This window comes from Thalassophryne amazonica, chromosome 17, assembly GCF_902500255.1.
Source record: "Thalassophryne amazonica chromosome 17, fThaAma1.1, whole genome shotgun sequence".
Classification (NCBI taxonomy): Eukaryota; Metazoa; Chordata; class Actinopteri; order Batrachoidiformes; family Batrachoididae; genus Thalassophryne; species Thalassophryne amazonica.
In genome coordinates, this window is record NC_047119.1 from 31,921,136 (window position 1) to 31,942,283 (window position 21,148).

The window sequence follows — 21,148 nt, forward strand, 5'->3', positions numbered from 1 at the left end:
ATCATTTAATATGAAAAGTAGGAAGGTGATGGTATTTATTGTTTTGAGTTATCATCTGAACAAGCTGAATAAATTTATTTCATTGATAGGATTATCTCAGTGTTTTTGTTGTGTGGGCAGCTGAAGAGGAGGTACTGCTGGTCCCACACCACAAGAGGGCGCCCTGCCTGGAGGCGGGCTCCAGGCACCAGAGGGCGCTGCCGCCTTACGGGAGCAGCCAGGGTGACAGCTGTCTCCCATCACTGGACACAGCTGTTCCACTCAACACAGAGGTATATCAGCAGACGGCGTCTCCACCTCAGTGCCGAGATATCGCCTGAGAGTTAAAGTGAACCTTCTCTGCAAGCAGATACTGAAGACTCTGATAAACCTTGTTTAAACCTTGTCAGGACAGCTGGACTACAGAAAGCTACTGTGCTGGATGAAGTACTCTCACCTTCTTGCTTCATTGTGACAAGAGTGTGGAGGCGGCTTCTCTCCCCTCTCCGTCTACTGGGTGCTGTCGCATCCATACCTGTGTGTTTGTGCTCTTTCCCGCCAGCAGTACCGGATCCGACGAGCGGAGGCAGTGGCCACCTGGGGATTCGTGACTTGGCGGTTCCAGTACTTCTGGGGTTCGGTGGCAGAGGAGATCTGGGTGGTTCCGGTTCGACTAGGACAGACGTCTCCTACCTTCGAGCCTGCCCACACGACACCAGCAGATTTCGGCTTTAAACTCAAAATATTAATTGTTGTATTGGTTGTGCTCTTTTCACAACAGTAAAACTTGTTATTCACCTTTCTCCATTGTCCGTTCATTGCGCCCCCTGTTGTGGGTCCGTGTACCTACACTTTCACAACAGTTTTCCCTTTAAAAATGTTTCTTTTCACCCTGGACACAGACTTGCACACATACACATATACGACAACAACAGACATCTGCGGAATATTTATCAAAGTCGTCTGTTATGTGTCGATGCGGGTTGAGGAGCGGACCTGCGTCTGACGGAACCCAGCGCCGAAACAACCAGAAAGCGGTTCCAATAACAAAACAATTTATTTTCCCCCTTCTGTGCAATACAAAGTGTACAAACGTAAATGCGTCTGTCTGGCGGAGTGAAGGACGGCGCGCTCTCCAGCGCCCAAAAGGATCGAAGCCCGGCGCTTCTGGACCCACGTTCAATGCCAAACACCCCCCAGGTGGACACGACAAACCGACTCTGCGAAGGATAGAAAAGGTGAGGTAAGTCAGCAGCTACAACTAATATCCTTCAAAGGCACACCACTATCAGCAACACATTCAGGTCTGAATTTAAGCTTTATGTAAATGAGCAGCTTCTACAACAGGTGGAGGATCATCAGTCCGCACACCACGGCAGTGAGAAGCGAGCTGCACAACTCTCATCAATGTTCAAATATACTGTGTAACAAAATAACCAAATTACTGTTAACAATTATTCAGACAATCAAATCACCTCTGATGTGTGCTGACAGCATGTTGTCCCTCACCCGTCCTCCTCACAGGCACGATGTGTCAAACCCAGGCGCGCGTCCCTTAGCGTTTCACAAACGAACATCACAAGGTCGTTCCCGGCAATTCTGCTTGAATCACACATGGCTTAAATGCAGAACGCCATCTCATTATCCTGCCTCAGCTGAAAGTCTTTAAGGTTGCACGTGAGCACCATCCACAGGTGCTGCACATCACGCTGAGTGAGGGCGAAGGACTCTTCTGCCAGCACCTTCTCCACAGACATAAATCAGTTTGCATACCACCTGGAGAGCAAAGAAAGAAAGAACACCACAATGTTCCAGCCAAACCCCCAACACACAACAGTCGTCAGTGATAACACCGATTCTTAAAGAGCATGTGTTACAGTCTTTCCTTATAAATAGCTGTTTGTCCGTCACGTTGAGTTAGTCAAAATCACAATTGGACCCACAACAATCAGTATGTACAGAATTACAATCAAGTTTATCACAAACAGCATAAACACTTTACACTTTTCTCCTCCACCTATAATTCCTATAACTCCAGACCATCTATTTACAATTACCCTACAATCGTGATTTCTGTTAGTTAATTTCGGAGACCCCCACAGCTGATATCAGTCTCAGACAACCCAAGGTTCATAACCTCACAGTTTCCGACTGCAGTGACCTAAACCTCCCCATTTGGCACCCGTCTCTATGTCACTCGCCAAAGTTTATAACACGACAGTGAGTTTGGTCAGAAGTGATGTTACTGATCCAATCTGCCTCGGAAGTCACTAAAAGACAACTCACTATCCTGGGACAGGACTATGCCGCTATCTGGTGTGGACCAAGTCCACTGGGAAATCCTAATGATAACTCTTTACAGCCCTACATTACTTATCCTTTAATCCTTTTTATCCTTTGCACTGGGTGAGAAGCTACTTAAGTAACAGAAAACAGTTTGTGAAGTTGGGGGAATATACATCATCATGTTTGGACAATGCTTGTGGCGTCCCACAGGGGTCAGTATTGGGTCCAAAACTGTTTCTAATTTATATGTATAAATGATATTGTCAATGTTTCCAAAATATTAAAATTAGTATTATTTGCAGATGACACAAATATTTTTTGTTCGGGGGGGATTTACAGGAGTTACTTAGGAGGATCAGTATAGAAATGGGAAAATTGAAAATATGGTTTGACAGAAACAAATTATCATTAAACTTAAGTAAAACAAAATACATGTTATTTGGCTATTGTAATACAGACATACAGGTTCAGTTACAAGTCGAGGGGGTAGATATTGAAAGGGTACATGAAAATAAGTTTCTGGGGGTGATAATAAATGATAAGATAAACTGGAAGTGTTGGGTGGGCCGCTGAAGAGGAGGTACTGCTGGCCCACCACCACCAGATGGCGCCCTGCTTGGAGTGCGGGCTTCAAGCAGGAGAGGGCGCCTGGAGCCGCTGTCACTCTTCATCAGCACCAGCTGTCACTCAGTCAACTCATCACCATCTCCATAAAGGCCGGACTGCGACTCCACCTCCTCGCCGAGAAATCAGCTACCGTTCAGGTAATTTTCTCTGCTGACTTAAAACATTGAGTAATAATCTGAACTTCTTTGCAGCCGTTTTCCTGTGGTTTCCTTATCTGTGGGATTGGCGTTTGGTGTGACCAGCGACGGCTTCGCTTCACACTCCAACCAGATAAGTGGTTAGACAGGAGCTGCACGAGTGTGTGATTGGAGGTGGAGGTTCTCCCTCCTCATTGTGTACAGACTGTGGGATTACTGAGTGTGCGACCTCACACTCATCAGGACTGTCTCTGTTCTCTGCCAGCAGTACCGGGTCTGACTGCTGAAGACAGCGGCCACCTGGGGCGCAGGGCTTGGCGGCTCCGGTGTTCTTCAGCTCCGTTGGCGGTGGAAGCTGTGTGGGATCCGGCTCTTCTCTCGCCAGGCATCTTCTATCATCAAGCCTGCCCACACGTCACCTGGTGTATGATTGACAGTCACCATATTGTTATTGTCTGTACGTCGTTGTGCGATTCACAACATTAAATTGTTACTTTTGGCTTATCCATTGTCCGTTCATTAACGCCCCCTGTTGTGGGTCCGTGTCACGACACTTTCACAACAGGAAGACTCATATAAAACATATACAAAGTAAACTGTCAAGAAGCATTTCAGTTCTAAACAAAGCGAAACATATTCTGGACCACAACTCACTCCGCATTCTTTACTGCTCACTGGTTTTACCATATTTACAGTACTGTGCAGAGGTATGGGGTAATACTTATAAAAGTACAACACAATCACTATCAGTAATGCAGAAAAGAGCTATAAGAATTATTCATAATACTGACTGTAGAGATCATACAAATCCACTATTTTTACAATCCAAAATCTTAAAATTCACAGACTTGGTTCATTTTCAAACAGTAAAATAGTGTATAAAGCAATAAACAATTTACTTCCAGCAAATATTAAAAATATGTTTTTTAACAGATCAGGGGATTGCAATCTGAGGGGGAAATTTAATTTAAAGCATCAGTGGGCACGAACAACATTAAAAGGTTTCTGTATTTCTGTCTGCGGGGTGAGGATGTGGAACAGATTGGGAGTGGGGCTCAAGCAATGTCCAAGCATGAACCAGTTCAAACAGCGGTACAAAAATATGTTTTTTTCTAGGTATAGGGAGGAGGAAGGGTAATGAGGGTTAGGGTGTTTTTGTTTTTTGCTTTGGCTTGTAAATATATAGTATTTTGTATGTAAGTAGGTATGTGTAGGTGTATATTTATGTTTGTATATATATATATATATATATATATATATATATATATATATATATATATATATTGATATATATATATTGATATATATATATTGATATATATATATTGATATATATATTGATATATATATATTGATATATTGATATCGGTTTAGGTGTGTAGGAATCTATGTGTATATGTGGCAAAGGGTATTACTGGTTGTGGGGAAGAAGGGGTAGGGATAAATAAGCTGATGCTTCACCCTACCCCTTTTCGGACATGTTGGGTACACAGTAGGAACTTTTTTTGTTGCTGTCTTCACTGATCTATCTTGTATTTGTTGTTGTATCAAATGTTCGAAATAAACAGTTTTCATTAATTCATTCATCCTTGTATTACTTATCCTTGAATCCTTTAAAACCTTAAAAACCTGTTATTCACTTTTTACTACTTAATATTATGTTTTGATGTGTCGGAACACTTGTTTTACCTCCAGACATCAACATGCACAATTTACAAAAAGGCTGTGCATACCTTAAGTGGGGCACCCGTTTTGATGTCTGGAGGAATTCAGCATTATCGAGTAGTCCCCTCGGACTCTCGGACAGTGGCGAATATAATTGATAGTCACCTTCTGCTAGGGTCAGGTCAGGGTCACCACTTGTTGGAGACTGACCCCCAAGACCCTTAACCTCGCCCACCAGTCACTGCATGTCCCTTGATCCCAGGGAAGGTGGAAACAAAGAAGTCATGACACAAAAGAATCTGTTCAGATTGCACCCTGCCTGATTTACCGTTCAGAACTGAGTTTTATTTAAAACAACTTTGAGTAGTAAAATCTTACACAGAGCTCTATGGACCCTGTTCTCAGCCCTGATATAGACTTTACTCTTACCAGGAGATAAGAAGAAGAGTCCAGATTGCTATCTATGATTCACTTTAGTAGCCTGATCTAACAACAACAAGGCTGGTGGGAAACATCTGCTTCTGGGAAATCTCTTCCCCTTACGCTGTGTGGCCAGAGGACTTACTTTGAAGGAGAAGTTACTATCACATCACTTTCCTCAAGTGTCTTTACCACAACCGTCCCTGACTGGCCTGTACAGGACAGGTCATGGCCACATTCTTCAGGCTTCCTCCCTTTAACTTTTGACCCCTGTACAAACTGAAATTGACCTAGTCACCATTTTTGCTGTTGTTACCCCATAACTCCAGAATATTCCATCATAGATAGTCTAAACTATACCTTTTTTTGGAATTGTTATGATCAGACAAATAATGTGATATATGTAGTTTTCAACATGATTGGAGCATTTTTTAAAGTTTGACCTATGTGTAATTCTTCATTGACCCCTACGTGACTACAGCTACCACCCTGGGATGGCTATCATACATTTTTGTGTAGGCCATGATACACTGAGGCTGGATTCAAGTGTCATTTCGTCCCCTTAAGTGGTACCGATTAGGTCAAAATTCATGACTGGCTGGACTAAATGTCTTTCTAACTTTACTGCAGTTGTTAAGTAAACTGTAATTTAATTTAATTTAATTTAATTTAATTAGCTTATAATGCACCAAATCACAGCAAAAGCCGTCTCAAGGCGCCTTACATAAAACAAGTCAACATCAAATTGAATAAATAATTAAAAATGAATTTAAAAAAATTCAAATACATAAATAAAAACAGAAGTAAAACAATACAACAAATAAAAATAAAAACTATTCATAAGAAAGAGAATAAAAATAGGTTTTGAGTCTTGACTTAAAAATGTCCATGGACTCAGACTGCCTCACGGTCACAGGAAGACTGTTCCACAGGGTGGGTGCACGATACGAAAAGGCTCTTTGACCTGACTTCTTCTTCACCCTGGGAACACAGAGAAGTCCCGCATCGTGCGACCACAAAGCCCAGGCTGGCACATAGAGTTCCACCAGATCAGCCAGATAAAATGGCACCAGTCCATGAACAAACTTATAAGTCAATAGCAAAACCTTAAAATCTGCTCTCACAGAGACAGGGAGCCAGTGCAAAAATGCCAAAATGGGTGTGATACGTTCAGACCTTCTGCTACGTGTCAGAAGTCTGGCGGCAGCGTTCTGAACCAGCTGAAGACCCCAATGCTGGACTGTGGTAACCCTGAAAATAGAACATTACAATAATCTAGTCTAGAAGAAACAAAAGCATGAATCAGGGTCTCAGCATCAGCCATGGACAGGATGGGGCGGATCCTCGCTATATTTCTCAGATGGAAAAAAGCAGTCCTAGTAACATCACTGATGTGAAGATCAAAAGACAACGTGGGATCAAAAATTATCCCAAGGTTCCTCATTTTGTCCGTATGATGTATGACACAGGAACCCAGGCTGAGCGCCAGCTGGTCAAACTGATGCTGAAGTCTCGTTGGACCAAGAACCATCATTTCAGTCTTATCAAAGTTTAAAAGTAGGAAGTTACTAGACATCCAACTTCTCACTGATAGAAGACAGTCCTCCAGGGATTTTATGGGAGTGAGATTTCCCACAGTTATCGGGATGTATAACTGAGTATCATCAGCATAACAATGAAAGGCAGAAGAAGAAGAGTTTTTTATTTAACGTGGGTAACCAATGAAAGTCTACGACTTGTTTCCAGAAGGGCCCACAACACGTGTCACTCTCCCCCCCCAGCACTGATGTTAAGAGTGCCAGCCGGGAGTGTGGTTGCAATCGGGAAGTGAACCCGAGTCGCTGGCATCCCAGTCCAAATTTTGGCAATCCCAAAACTCTGCAGTATACGCCCAGGGGGTGCCACATACAGGGAGAAAAGCAAGGGGCCTAAAACAGATCCCTGTGGAACCTCAAATCTCATGTCAGCAAGGTCAGAGGTAGTGCCATTATACAAGGCACATTGAGAACGACTGGACAAATATGACGTCAACCAGGCAAGGGCACTTCCAGTAGTCCCAAAAAAATTCTCCAACCTATTGAGCAAAATATGATGATCCACGGTATCAAACGCAGCACTGAGATCTAACAACACCAAAACCGTAGTGGTGTCTGTAATCCGTTACTGGTTCATGTGATTTAGCAACGAAATCACATGAATTAAAGATGAATGTCTACACTACAAACAGACGTTGACAGTTTCATTTCAACTCCTTTGTGATAGTGTAAAGAAGTAAAATTACAAAAACTGCGTCTCTGTCCAAATACTTATGGACCTCACTACAATCATAAACGCGAATGGAGAAAGAGTCGGGTATCGGTTAATGTGTTTTCTCTTGCTTTCTCATTTATGCTCTTTGTAATAGGTCTGCTCCGGCTCAGCCATTGGATGATATGAGTCGTGACGTCATGGTTGTACACAGGAGGTGGATCTTCTCAGCTCTGTCCGGCGTATGGAGGCAACATGTCGGCAAGGAGAGAACCGAGTGGAGGAACTGCGTCTGTGAATTACATACCGAAAACCTAACGAAATACTACCGAGCCGTTCAGAGAGGTGGCGTTTTATGCGACAGTAAAGCAACTGCTGGGGTTACTGTGTTTTTGGAACCGTCAGTGGAGGTCGAATGGACGGATAAAGGAAGCCGGTTCGAATCGAAGAAGCAGCCGAGCAGCACGCGACCTGAGCCGGCAGGAGGAGGACGAGTCTGCGTGCTGAGAGACAGACTGCAGGGGATGTTATCCGTGCTGTCTTATGGCAGACTGGTAGCCAGGGCTGTCCTGGGCGGACTCTCTCAGACGGACAGTCGGGACTACAGCCTGATAAGTGCCAGTTATGGCTTCGGGAAAGATTTTCGCAAAGGGATCCTGAAGAAGGGGATGATCTACGGGGACGACGCCTGCTTCATCGCGCGGCACAGGAGTGCCGACGTTTTGGGTAAAGTTTGTGCACAGTCTGTGTGTGACCTTCATTGAGCACCACGTGTTCACCCCTCAAGGGTGAAAACACAAAGCACTCCCCCTCGGAGCTGTAACGTTTGTTCTCTCCTTTTTTTTTCATGAAATATTATTTAATGAAGGTGATTTATACTTGCGCGTAGCTGCAAACGTGTTTTCTAAATATCTTCCAGTAGTGCGGAGATTCTGAGAGAATGACCTTTCACCTAGAAGAGGAAAACAGGGCTGCAACGTGCCAGTAAAAAAAATAAAATAAAATAAAAATCAGAGCAAAAATGCATAAATCTGATTTGGTGCACGTGTAATGCTAGTTGTGCTTTTGCTTCGTTTAATCGCAGTGTCTTGCAAAGGTCAGAATGGTTGGGTATGGAGGCAGCCATGTTGCTAACAGCGTGATTGCTTTGTCCTCCGCTAACAGGAGCCAAACACTGAGAAATGTCTACAAAACGTGGGGATCGGTCGTTATTGGTCTTTCTATACAGTCCCCATTTTCTTATTTCTTTCTTAGTTTTGATTTTTTTTAAAAACGTAAGCAGTTTTCATTTCGGCTGCTCCCGTTAGGGGACGCTACAGCAGATCATCATAATCACTCCCTGTCCTCTGCATCTTCCTGTCTCACTCCAGCCACCTGCATGTCCTCCCTCACCACATCCTTAAACCTTCTCTTTGGCCTTACTCTTCCTCTGCCTTGTGGTACCATCCTCAGCGTTCTTATCCATGTATGTTCTCGTCCCGTCCCTCTGCACGGTAGCAAGTGAAGTCACCCCACTGCGAACTCACCCCAGGTTAAGTCACCCCACTCAAACTATCCATGCTTTTTTTTTTTTTTTTATAATTAAGAATGACTAGTTTAAAGTTAGGGACCTGCCAATGTGATGTATAGAACTGGGCAGTGCTCCCTCATTCTCCCATCAGTGGGGTTTTTTTTACCTGACAGTTACATTCCCTGACTTTTAAACCATCGTCTCACTAACAAAACTTGAGTACAAACAGTACATTATGCCACTGGCGTGTTTAAATAATTTATTACATGATCATATCAAAATTGAAATATTGTGTTACTAGATTGGGGTGACTTCACTTGGAGTGAGTTTGCACTGGGGAACCCTCTGCACATGTCCACACCATCTCCCACATTAACCAGTCAGCATATTTCCAGCTGCTTTCTTTATCACTCTCACCTACTGCACATCTTTTTCAGTTCGATGCTTGTCTGCCTAATCCAGTGGCCTTGCATCTCCATAAATGCACCATAACTTTTCCACAATGCACTACGATTTTTGGCGGGCACAGACGTATAACCCGACCGATATGGATTTTTTGAGGCCGATGCCGATAACGATATTTGGATGAAAAAAATGCCGATAATTAGGGATGATCCGATCATGTGATCGGAAATCGGGCCGATCACGTGGTTTCAGACTTGATCGAGATCGGACGTTGCATCCCGATTAGGAATCCGATATAGATTTTATCCTCATTATTTTGATCAGCATTATTTCAGTCTCATTATTGCAGATTAATGGGCCTTTCACGCGTCGGAAGCATCAGAGGCGTGAGACACGTTGCTTTTTAGAGGCGTCAGAAGCGTCGCTTTAGCTCGGCTTTTGACGTGACGCTTCTGACGGGAGCGCGCATTGCCGCTTGTCGGCAGGCTGACGCGGTCAAAGTTCAACCCAATCTTTTTTTTTTTTATTGAACAAAAGAAAAAACAAGTTCAACCGAACAAAGGTGGGAGGAGTTACGTGCGCAAAGTTTCTTTTTTGCAGAACTGCTGTTGGTGTGTTTACGTGCTCAGCCTGATGCCTCGATGGAATGACAAGAGGATGATGGACACTTTCCCACCGAAACTCTTGCTCAGTCATCCCTCCGTGCGCAGCAGGACCCGGTGCTGACCAAGTCCTCAGGACGACGATCTGTCATCTGATTAGCAAAAAGAAAAAACAAATTGTCCTGTGGTCGTTTGTCTGCAAAACAGAGCGAGAGATGGTGTGTGCACGAGCGACGTGCGCACTCATCACATTTAGGAGCGCGTCTTAAAGAGCTTCTGTGTTCATTCACGTTCACTGCGCTGCTCTGAACTTGTTGAACACTGATAAAGCATCAGCGGGGCACACTGAGGACTGTCAGGACGCAAATGTAAGTTGTTGGTTTTTTTTTGTTTTTTTTTTAACTTTTCAAGTTGACTTTTGAACTTTCGACGCTCTGAGCTGTGACGTAGCTTCGCGCTAATCTGTACAAATGGTAAATGAACTGCATTTATATAGCGCTTTTCCATCTGTATCAGACGCTCAAAGCGCTTTACAATAATGCCTCACATTCACCCCAATGTCAGGGTGCTGCCATAGAAGGAGCTTGCTACATACCGGGAGCAATAGGGGATTAAAGACCTTGCCCAAGGGCCCTTTAGTGATTTTCCAGTCAGGCGGGGATTTGAACCACAGATCAGTGCAGAAACCACGTGTCTGAAGAAAAATCCTTGGAAATGTTTTTTGTTGATGTTGTTTGTTACCTCAAAATTTCTGATTACTGTTTAAAAAAGTTTAGAACATTTGTAATTAAAATAACTAAATCAATAAATGGTTCTTTAGAAACCTTTCATCTATAAATTAAAACCACCTGTTATTTCAGATTAGATAATTTCTTGTTTAACATAAGGAACCTTTGACTTTTATTTTTAGACAAATAAAATAACATGGAAATTTGTACATTTTTTTTTAAGTCTGGTAGATTATTACTTGATTGTTCAAGCTACCTCAAGGAGAAGTGCACTGTTTAAGTGATAAATAATAAAATAAGATGATTAAAATGAAATTATTATATATTTAGCATTTGTTCATTGTTCATTCAGTTTTTTAAAGTATCGGATTGGGACTTGGTATCGCTAGATACTCTTAATCAGATGACTTGGAATCGGATCGGGGCCAAAAAAACCTGATTAGGACATCCCTAGGGCTGTCACGATTAGGAATTTCTGGAGACAATTAATTGTCAGACAAATAATTGCGATTGACGAATGGATTGTCTATTTTTTTTTCTTTTTTCCCCTTCTACATATTCTACTGTTGTAGTATAAGTACACAACTCTGGAAGAATGTTTGGCTTCTGTGAGTGGAGAAACTGGGAATGGTGCAACATTTTTATTTTCATTTTACATACAGTCCCAACTTTTTCTGATTTGTGGTTGTTTCTGTTTCATTTCTGAAATTGTTTCTCCTCATCAATCATGTTTTGTGCATAAAAACTCCATTAAGCTCAAGATTGAACAAATAAATACCTTTGGAAAATAACAGCTGTTAAAGTTCAGAGTTCTCACCTGCTTTTTGTGATCTGTGCTTCTGAATATCACCACAGCTTCTCCATGTCAGGGTTTTTTGTGGCTCAGTTCATTTATACATTCTCATTTTTTAAATATGTTTTTAAAGCTATTTGACCGTTTATTTCATCTCATGATCTCATAAATTCAGCATATGACGCGCACATGGTGTGAACAGGACGGTAACGGCAGAATCACACCTTTAGAGAAAGTTCAGAGAGACGTAAAAGCAGCGCCACGTTTTGGGTTGGTTTTTTTTTACTTGTTCACTCGGGTTAAAATCCTCTCTGCTCCGCGCTTGATGCGCACTGATGGTTCTCAGACTGTAATGTGTCGCGCCTGCATTCAGGAATCTCCCTCACGCACCCCCTCCCTCCCAGTCTGCAGCCTGTTGACTCCGTGCGCGCGCGCACACACACACACCGACAGCTCCGCATTTTAGACGGCTTTTGAAGAAGACGGCCACTGTTTTAATCGGCCGTCTTATCCAAACGGCAGGACGGATCGCTCTTCAGCCTCCATGTTATTGTCCCGCCTTAAGACGAGAGCGAGGCTGCAGCACAATGATGTCAGATTCTGAATCGTTTTATGCTTTGTGGATAAAATAAATAATTCACGGTAATCGCTAATATGAAAAATAATCGCAAATATGAAAAATAATCGCGATTGACGAATATTGTAATAATTGTGACAGGCCTAGACATCCCTACCGATAATCGATAAATCGGCTGATTTGCCGATAGTTGATAAATCAGCCGATATTATTATTTTTTTTTTTATGAATAAAATGTTCTTTTTTGGACCCTTAACCAAAAAGGTATGAGCTAAAAGCTGAAGCTTTGTCCTCATATTGATTAACTTTATAACAGAGAAGAATTTTCAAGTTCAAAAAATGCAATTGGAGCTGGTAGGGGGCTATTCAAGGGGGCCAACTAGTAAGATATCACTCCTGAAAATGATCTTTGCCATATCATGTGAGGTAAATCTGCCCTACGATTGGATTTTGGAAAACCATGTGACGGATAACCAATTCCGATTGGACACTCACATTGTGCACGTCATCACACATCTTCTGTAAGGAGTACCAAGATGGCTGACGGTGGATTGAAAGTCCGGAGTTAACTTTTCAGCAAAAAAAAAAGTAAGTTTCTATCTCATATCATTAAAACGTTATTTACAATTTAGTAAAGCTTGGTCCCAGCCGTCGTATACGCGTTGTATATATGCGTTGGCCCCATAGGGTTAATGGCGAACGGCAGTAATTCCCAGAACCCTTCCGGACAACCAGTGAATCTGAATGTTTCAACCTCTTAGCAGTAAACAAGTTTTTCATGCTAGAAATAAGGTCTACAGAACGTGGGCTTAATAAAAAGTGTGACCGACGCAATGAAGCACATTTAACACATTACTACATAAACTGAGTTAATCAAACTGAGTTGAACTGAAATGGGAGAAATGTGGGGTGAATGTAATCACAAAGTTATTACAGACAACATCCTTATAAACTTACTTGTATGCTTTTGTAAGCCGATCAGTGCAGTGTGACGGCGAACAACGGGGGACGGTGATTAACACATTTAAGCAGGGGTGTAAGCAGCTCTCAGTTGAATGAAGTCAGAGCTCCATCTACTGGACAAACGGTGCAAGGACATTTTACATTGCCGACACAAACATTATTTCAGTAACCGTTCTGTTTGAGAAATTATTGGCGTTCTGTTGGCAGAATTTCGGCCGATAGTGAGTACTTTGAACAGGGCTTATATCGGCCGATAATATCGGCCGGCTGATATATCGGTCGGGCTCTACACAGAAGGTACCTGATTTTTGAGTTGCTCTCAAATAACTCGTCTGAGAAAGGAAAGTGGTTCATACAGGTAGTTTTTGTGAGGCTCCATTGTGCAGCAACTTATCTGGGAAGGAAGAGATTATACTACAGAGTACCACACAAAGATTACAACAATTCTCTGAGCAAATTGGAAGCTGTTCTTTGTGGATCTCGGATGAAATTGGGCACTCAATGTCATGATATTTCGAAAGGCAAAGCCACTCTGTTGGGCTGTCAACATTTTTGTTAATTTTGATAGCATTTTTTTGTCATCCTTCCTCTTACGAGCGTTTACAGCTAACAATGGAGGACCCCACCCTAGAAGGGTGTATCTGGGGGTTCCCTGATCAGTATTATCCCAGACTGATGAACCCACTTGGATGACGAGTGAAATGTTTCCCAGCTAAAGAAAGAGTCCAGTTGCTTCAACTAAACTTTGGGACATTTCTGCTCTTCATCTGGATCATTAAGACTAGAGGTGCACCGATCGATCGGGCACCGATCATTATCGGCCGATCACGCCTTAATCGGTTTGATCGGTGATCGGCAAAATGCGCCGATCAAAAGGACCGATCACAACAGTGCAGGCAGTAGCGCAGTGAGCGCTTGGTCCTGTCATGACGCGCTTTCCTCTGTGACGTAAACTCATTTTGACTTCTGATATGAGCTTTTTTTATGGGAAAAAAGATACTGGATTTACAGGAATTTACACAATATGTGACTTTTACTATAAGGTATGTTATTGATATTTTATCCTCATTTTCAAAATATTCTACAAGTTTTAGCTGTGGTTTTTGAAATGCTTTAACAGTGTTTTCAGTCTTCATGAATTTCATGTAGTTTAGTTGTTCTGAGTTAATGTATAATTTGGTTTACAATTAAAAGGAAAATCATTCCAGGTCCTACTTCCATGTCATATTCTGTTATTTCAACATTATCATTGACAGTTAAAATGAAAAGTTGAGCCTGGATCATTTAAATATGCACTTCTTTTGAGATTTTTTTTCTTCCAGAAGATGCTGAAAATGTATCATTAGGTAATTAATTAATTTAGTTTCTGTGGCCCCGTGGGCCCTAGACCCCGACTGGACCCCTTGCAAATTCTCCTTGGATTACACCATTTTCATTTCACAGCTGTGGTCTGAGATTTGGCAAAACCTATGGTGTACGCACTTCTTGCTTCTACCCTTCTCGCTTACTAAAGTTTGGGACTGGCACTCAGAATGCACTGCCTGTACACACTTGGTGGCCAAGTTAAAAAAATATACAGGAGCAACAGTTCCTCAGTGTTGTCACATGACAAGAAAGGAAGCATCAACTTCACTTTCTATTTGACTCCAACACTGCTGAAAATAAACTTTAAAAATTCCAGGGAGTGTTTTTGTAGTTTCACTTTCTTTTTTAAATAAAATTTCCATACAAGGTAAAAATGGAAACTGCGTCACAGGCAACTCTATAGTGCAGTGTGTTGGGTTGTTGCCCCCCACCCCCTCTCCATTCAGTGTTTTCTCATTAGCAATGGTTCAAAGTAAGATTGTTGTTGGTTTTAATGTTTGGTGCCACTGTGCAGTGGGCATTCCTTCAGGTTTCTCCCGGCTGCAGCGAATAAGCAGTTACTTTCCAGAAGTGGGAATGGACTGGTTGTCTGCCTGGTTGGATTCAAGACAGTCCCATGGTGTGGGGGGTGCCTAGATCTGACCTGACCATAATGTGCAGTTTGGTGCCACACTACAGAGTATGCAATGTTTCAGAAATTCCAGGACGGCATCCGGTTTGTGTTCCCCTCTGCTGATGTGGATTCATGTTTTCAACACCAGTAGTTACAAGATTTTTCGGGAATATTAGCACACCACCACCATTGTTTGACCATGTGCAGTAGTACAGACAGTTTTCATAGCATTCATGAGAAGCAGAGGAAGGCCATTTATTGTAATGGCCATGTCTGTCTGTCAGGAGCAATTTCAATCAAACTTGTTGGATGATCTCAGTGGACTGGGCTTGTGTAGCACAGGTCTTGTCAAGGTCAAATCAGAGGTCATAATCTAAAAATACATAAATGACCATAACTGAGGGAGTGCATAATGATACTGAAACATGGTTTTCTGCATACACATCTGCCCTGTTTGAGCTAACAAATGTAAAATGTCTGTTGTTTTTGTGTCAGTAGGGAGGTTTCTAAATGCACACATGTAAAGTTGTGGAACTTTGAGAAAGTTTAATATGAATCTCCAGTAATATTTAACTCTAAAAGCTAAAAAGAAATGTCTTTTAGGCGTTGCAGATGGAGTTGGTGGTTGGCGTGACTATGGCGTTGACCCGTCTCAGTTCTCAGCCACCTTAATGAGGACCTGTGAGCGACTGGTGAAGGAGGGTCGCTTCACTCCCAGTAATCCAGTGGGCATCCTGACCTTGGGCTACTGTGAGCTGCTACAGAACAAAGTTCCCCTGCTGGGTGAGGATACAAGCAACCACACACATTGCAGGGCACAAGCACCCTCTAGTGGCACAAATAGGTCTTTGCACTTGAGCAGCTATTATGTGAGAAAGAAAAAAAACACAACTGTATGAGTTTTAAATTGTGCTCATTATTACTTCCATTATTACTACTTTTATGTGCTGCTATACATACGTACATATCTATTGCCAAATGTTAGTTCTTCACACTCTAGATGCATGATATTGTCCAGAAAGTGCACACAGTGTTGTGCTGATTTTAGTTGTTGTAGTTGCACATAAAGGTAGTGCATTGTTCTTGGGTTTGTGTCAGTCCATATGTGAATAAAATAACTTGAAAAGTTTTCATCAGACTTGGACCAAACTTTGTTGGATGATTGTAAGTCGGCCAAGGACAAAGTGTTTTGATTTAGACAAAAATCAGTTAAAATTCACAACCACAAGCTAAGGACAAAATCTGGGTCAAATATTTACAGATACTGTACTTAGACTGGCTATTTTAAGTAACTGATCAACGCTGCATCTGTGGTGACTGTTAAACACCAATATGAAGTCATATATCACCTTTCTATTGGATAAATGACCTTTAGGTGACTACAAAGTCAAAGTCACAGTCGTAATAGTTTAACTTGTCATGATGGGGTATAAAGGGAGCATCCCCAAAAGTCTCAGCCATTCACAAGCAACGATGGGGTGAGGATCACCACTTTGTGAATAACTGTGTGAAAAAAATAGTCCAACAGTTTAAGAACAATGTTTCTCAATGTTTAATTGCAAGGGATTTAGGGATTCCATCATCTACAGTCCATAATATAATCAGAAGATTCAGGGAATCTGGATAACTTTCTACACATAAGCGGCAAGGCCCAAAACCAACATTGAATGCCTGTGACCTTCGATCCTTCAGGAGGAACTGCATTAAAAACCGACATTGTGTAAAGGATCTTGCCGCGTGGGCTCAGGAACACTTCAGAAAACCATTGTCAGTTAACACAGTTTGTCACTACATCTACAAGTGCAAGTTAAAACTCTAACATGCAAAGCGAAAGCCATACATCAACAACATCCAGAAACTCCGCCGCCTTCTCTGGGCCCGAGCAGACGCAAAGTGGAAAAGTGTGCTGTGGTCTGATGAGTCCACATTTCAGATTGTTTTTGGAAATCATGGACGTCGTGTCCTCTGGACAAAAGAGCAAAAAGACCATCTAGATTGTTACCAGCGCAAAGTTCAAAAGCCAGCATCTGTGATGGTATGGGGGTGTGTTAGTGCCCATGGCATGGGCAACTTACACATCTGTGATGGCACCATCAATGCTGAAAGGTACATCCGGGTTTTGGAGCAATATATGCTGCCATCCAAGCAACGTCTTTTTCAGGGACGTCCCTGCTTATTTCAGCAAGACAATGCCAAGCCACATTCTGCACGTGTTATAACAGCGTGACTTCGTAGTAAAAGAGTGCAGGTACTAGACTGGCCTGCCTGCAATTCAGACCTGTCACCCATTGAAAATGTGTGGAGCATTATGAAGCACAAAATATGACAACGGAGACCCCGGACTGTTTAACAACTGAAGTCATACATCAAGCAAGAATGGGAAAGAATTCCACCTACAAAGCTTCAACAATTAGTGTCCTCAGTTCCCAAATGCTTATTGAGTGTTGTTAGAAGGAAAGGTGATGTAACACAGTGGTAAACATACCACTGTCCCAGCTTTTTTGAAACGTGTTGCAGGTATCCATTTCAAAATGAGCAAATATTTGCACAAAACAATGAAGTTTATCAGTTTGAACATTAAATATCTTGTCTTTGTGGTGTATTCAATTGAATATAGGTTGAAGAGGATTTGCAAATCATTGTATTCTGTTTTTATTTATATTTTACACAACGTCCCAACTTCATTGGAATTGGGGTTGTAGAAGGATTGTGTGTTGGTTGAAGGTAAAGTGGTTCAGTTTTGGAAAGAACTGATCAAATGTCAAGGCCATACAGGATTGTATATTATAGTAACATTGAGTCACAGATCTGCAGGTGCAGCTATTGCGCTGGTTGTGTGCCACTTCTTATTAGCGAGTGAAACGAAAAATAAGTTTATTGTGTGCTCACAGGAGGGGAAGACTTTGCGTTTTCACTGTGATTGTGGCAACGTCATTTGTTTTTCCTCTGTCTGCTTGCTTTGTTTTGCCATCTGTGTATCCATGTCCTCACTGTTTTCCCTCTCTTTTGCTTTCTTCTTCCTCTGTAGGGAGCAGCACAGCATGTATTGTGGTTCTAGACCGCCGGAGTCACCAGCTCCACACGTGTAACCTTGGTGACTCAGGTTTTCTTGTGGTACGAGGAGGAGAGGTGGTGCACCGCTCAGACGAACAACAGCACTATTTTAACACACCCTTCCAGCTGTCCATCGCTCCTCCAGGAGCAGAGGGAGTGGTGCTAAGTGACAGGTTAGTGCCCCGGGCGCTGTCATCTTCCAGTCAGCCCAATAAAGGTGTTTTTTTTAATTGACTGTATTTGATAAATAAACCTGATAAATTCAAGTCATCAAATTAGTTATTCTATGAAGAAATTAACATTTTTACTTTATTTGTTTTTACCATGTGCTCATGAGACTGCTTACACGTCAAAATATGTGCTTAGCAAGCTTGACATTTGTGGTGTCACAGTATCATTTGGCCCTCTTCAAGAATGAAATTTCTGCTGTTTTGCATATACCTTTTAAACCTATCTGTTTAAAATACAGTGCATACAGAAAGTATTCACAGAGTTTCACTTTTTCCACAATTTATGTTACAGCCTTATTCCAAAATGGAATAAATTCATTTTTTTCCCTCAAAATTCTACTCACAACACCCCATAATAACAACACGGGAAAAGATTTTTTTATGTGATTTCTTAGTTCTTATTTTTAATAAATTTGCAAAAAAAAAAAAAAAAGTTGTCATTATGGGGTGTTGTGTGTAGAATTTTTGAGGGGAAAAAATGTATTTACTCCATTTTGGAATAAGGCTGTAACATAGCAAAATGTGGAAAAAGTGAAGCGCTGTGAATACTTTCTGGATGCACTATGGTCACATCTAAAGCAGCCCCTCCCTGAGCCTGGTTCTGCTGGAGGTTTCTTCCTGTTAAAAGGGAGTTTTTCCTTCCCACTGTAGCCAAGTGCTTGCTCACAGGGGGTTGTTTTGACCGTTGGGGTTTTACATAATTATTGTATGGTCTTGCCTTTCAATATAAAGCGCCTTGGGGCAACTGTTTGTTGTGATTTGGCGCTATATAAAAAAATTGATTGAATTGATTGATCTAAAGGCCTGTGACACATGATAATAAACATGAGAACACCACCTCCATTTCCTTCACATCGTGTGGTTTGAGCTACCATTTGTGAAGAAAGTGTTGGAAATGAGGCAAAAAAAAAAAAGAGAGAGAGAGAGAGGGAGGGAGAGTGGAATCAGACAGAAATGACTGAAATTGAACCCGCATCATCCTCCAAAACTGAAGAAATTGTTGCAAAAAATGGTTATCTACCCGAGGATAAATTTGATGGTGCACTGACTACAGCATGTTGTCACTTAAAAACAAAAGTTTTTAGGATCACATAGCACTGACTTAAACACGGTTTAATAAGCTTGAACCTTCTTTCTGGAGCTGAGAAGCAGGAGGGTTTCTCAGGGTCTGGCGGGGACGGGCGTCGAGTCAGCTGTCACATTAAACACCCACGCACCATCCGCCTTTGAGGTTGTTCAGAGTGCATCTTGACCTGCTTAATTCTGTAGTAGAATGTTTTGACTGTTGTTCCTCTTTCAGTTGTGACTAATTTTTCATGTCACTCTGTTTCCCGTAGTCCTGAGGCAGCTGACAGCTCTTCCTTCGACGTGCAGCTGGGGGACATAATCCTGACTGCGACCGATGGCCTCTTTGACAACATGCCAGATTACATGATTCTTCAGGAGCTCAAAAAACTCAAGGTGTCACTTTCACCGGTGGCTCAGTCGTGCATTTTCACACTTGGCTGCATAATGTGCAGACATGTAAATCTTATCGCTTGACATTTTATTTCATCTTATTTCAGGCCACCAACTACGACAGTATCCTGCAGACTGCACAGAGTATTGCAGAGCAAGCTCACGATTTGGCCTACGACCCCAACTATATGTCCCCTTTTGCACAGTTTGCATGTGACAATGGCCTGAATGTAAGAGGTAAGGATGCTTTATTGTAATATGAATACTGCATAAAATTCTGATTGTTTTTAAAAACAAATATCAAACACTGCTTCATAATCATTCCAGCTCAACTGAATGATTGTACCAGTTAAATATGCAGCTAAACCCCAAACCACACTTAAGGGAAATGTAGGTGTTGTACAGGGGGTGGGGAGGTGGGATTTACAGTGTCCCTTTAATTGGTGCACACTTCTCAAATGTGAGGTTTGGACAAAAAATTGTTTAGATATGTCAAAAGATGTTCCAGGTAGGGGTGCAACAGATCACAAAACAAATCAGAAATATAATTTACCTTCTATTTAATAAAGGCGTGTTATCTAGTGGTGAAGTTGACCGAACACTCTCTCATTAAGTACCGAAGTGCTGAGCCAAGTCCTCCCGAGCAGGCACACCACTCGGGTGCATGGTTTGCAATAATTATGCAGTTCATATGTGACAGAACCATGGTTTGGGCAGTTGGTACAGTTGAAATATGGATCATTACAGCACTAGTTCCAGGCCAGGTTTTCTTAAAGCTGTGGGTTTCATTGTCAAAAGTCCTCACGTACTTTTTGTGGTCCTACAGGAGGGAAACCCGACGATATCACAGTGCTGCTGTCCATTGTCGCTGAATATACAGACTGACGTGTGAATGTGTGCGCTTCTCAGCCTGAGTCTTCCACTTAAAGCCCACCAAACCACGCTGTGCCCTGTGAGCCCACAGGGGGCACCCGCCACTGACGTGACACACACTCCCCGCCGCAGGATGCTAATGTCCGTCCGTGTGACTTTTTCTTTTTCCTGCTTTGTTTTGGTGCTTGTACAGTAGAACAGAAGTTGGCTGCTTGTGCGTTTTCATGTTGACCATGATACAGAAGGAGCTGAGCTAAGATGCACCTCTGTGCACGGTGATGTGACTGTCTGGGACGGGTTGGGTTGACCGGCAGAATAAGGCTGCAGGGCTTCAAAATCCAGAATGTCTCTTGTTCAAAAAGGTGATAAAGGAATAAGCCATGACTCTGGTATCTTTAGGGTAGCTCTAGCGTTGCCTGTTGAACTTGTAGTTTGTTGTAGTTATTCTTTGCGTTTGAGTAGAAGGATTTAGATGAAGTGATGAGGCTGGTGTTGAGCGTGGAGGTGTATTCGTGAAGAACAAAGTGAGAATGTGGCTGTTGTCTTGTTCTGAGAATGTATGATGATGAAGTGGCCTGACTAGTCGTTTCTACGCTTGTGTCACTGTAAAACAAAA

The 21,148-nt window shown here is 42.2% G+C and overlaps 1 protein-coding gene across 1 annotated transcript; it reads left to right on the forward strand.

Moving 5' to 3' along the window:
* The first annotated feature begins 7,535 nt into the window (after positions 1-7,535).
* LOC117529528 (protein phosphatase PTC7 homolog) lies at positions 7,536-21,148 on the forward strand. The gene is made up of 6 exons (XM_034192333.1): positions 7,536-8,087; positions 15,521-15,700; positions 17,946-18,144; positions 19,539-19,662; positions 19,767-19,896; positions 20,486-21,148. The coding sequence occupies exons 1-6, from the start codon at positions 7,547-7,549 to the stop codon at positions 20,542-20,544; spliced, it is 1,233 nt and encodes a 410-aa protein (XP_034048224.1). The 5' UTR covers positions 7,536-7,546; the 3' UTR covers positions 20,545-21,148.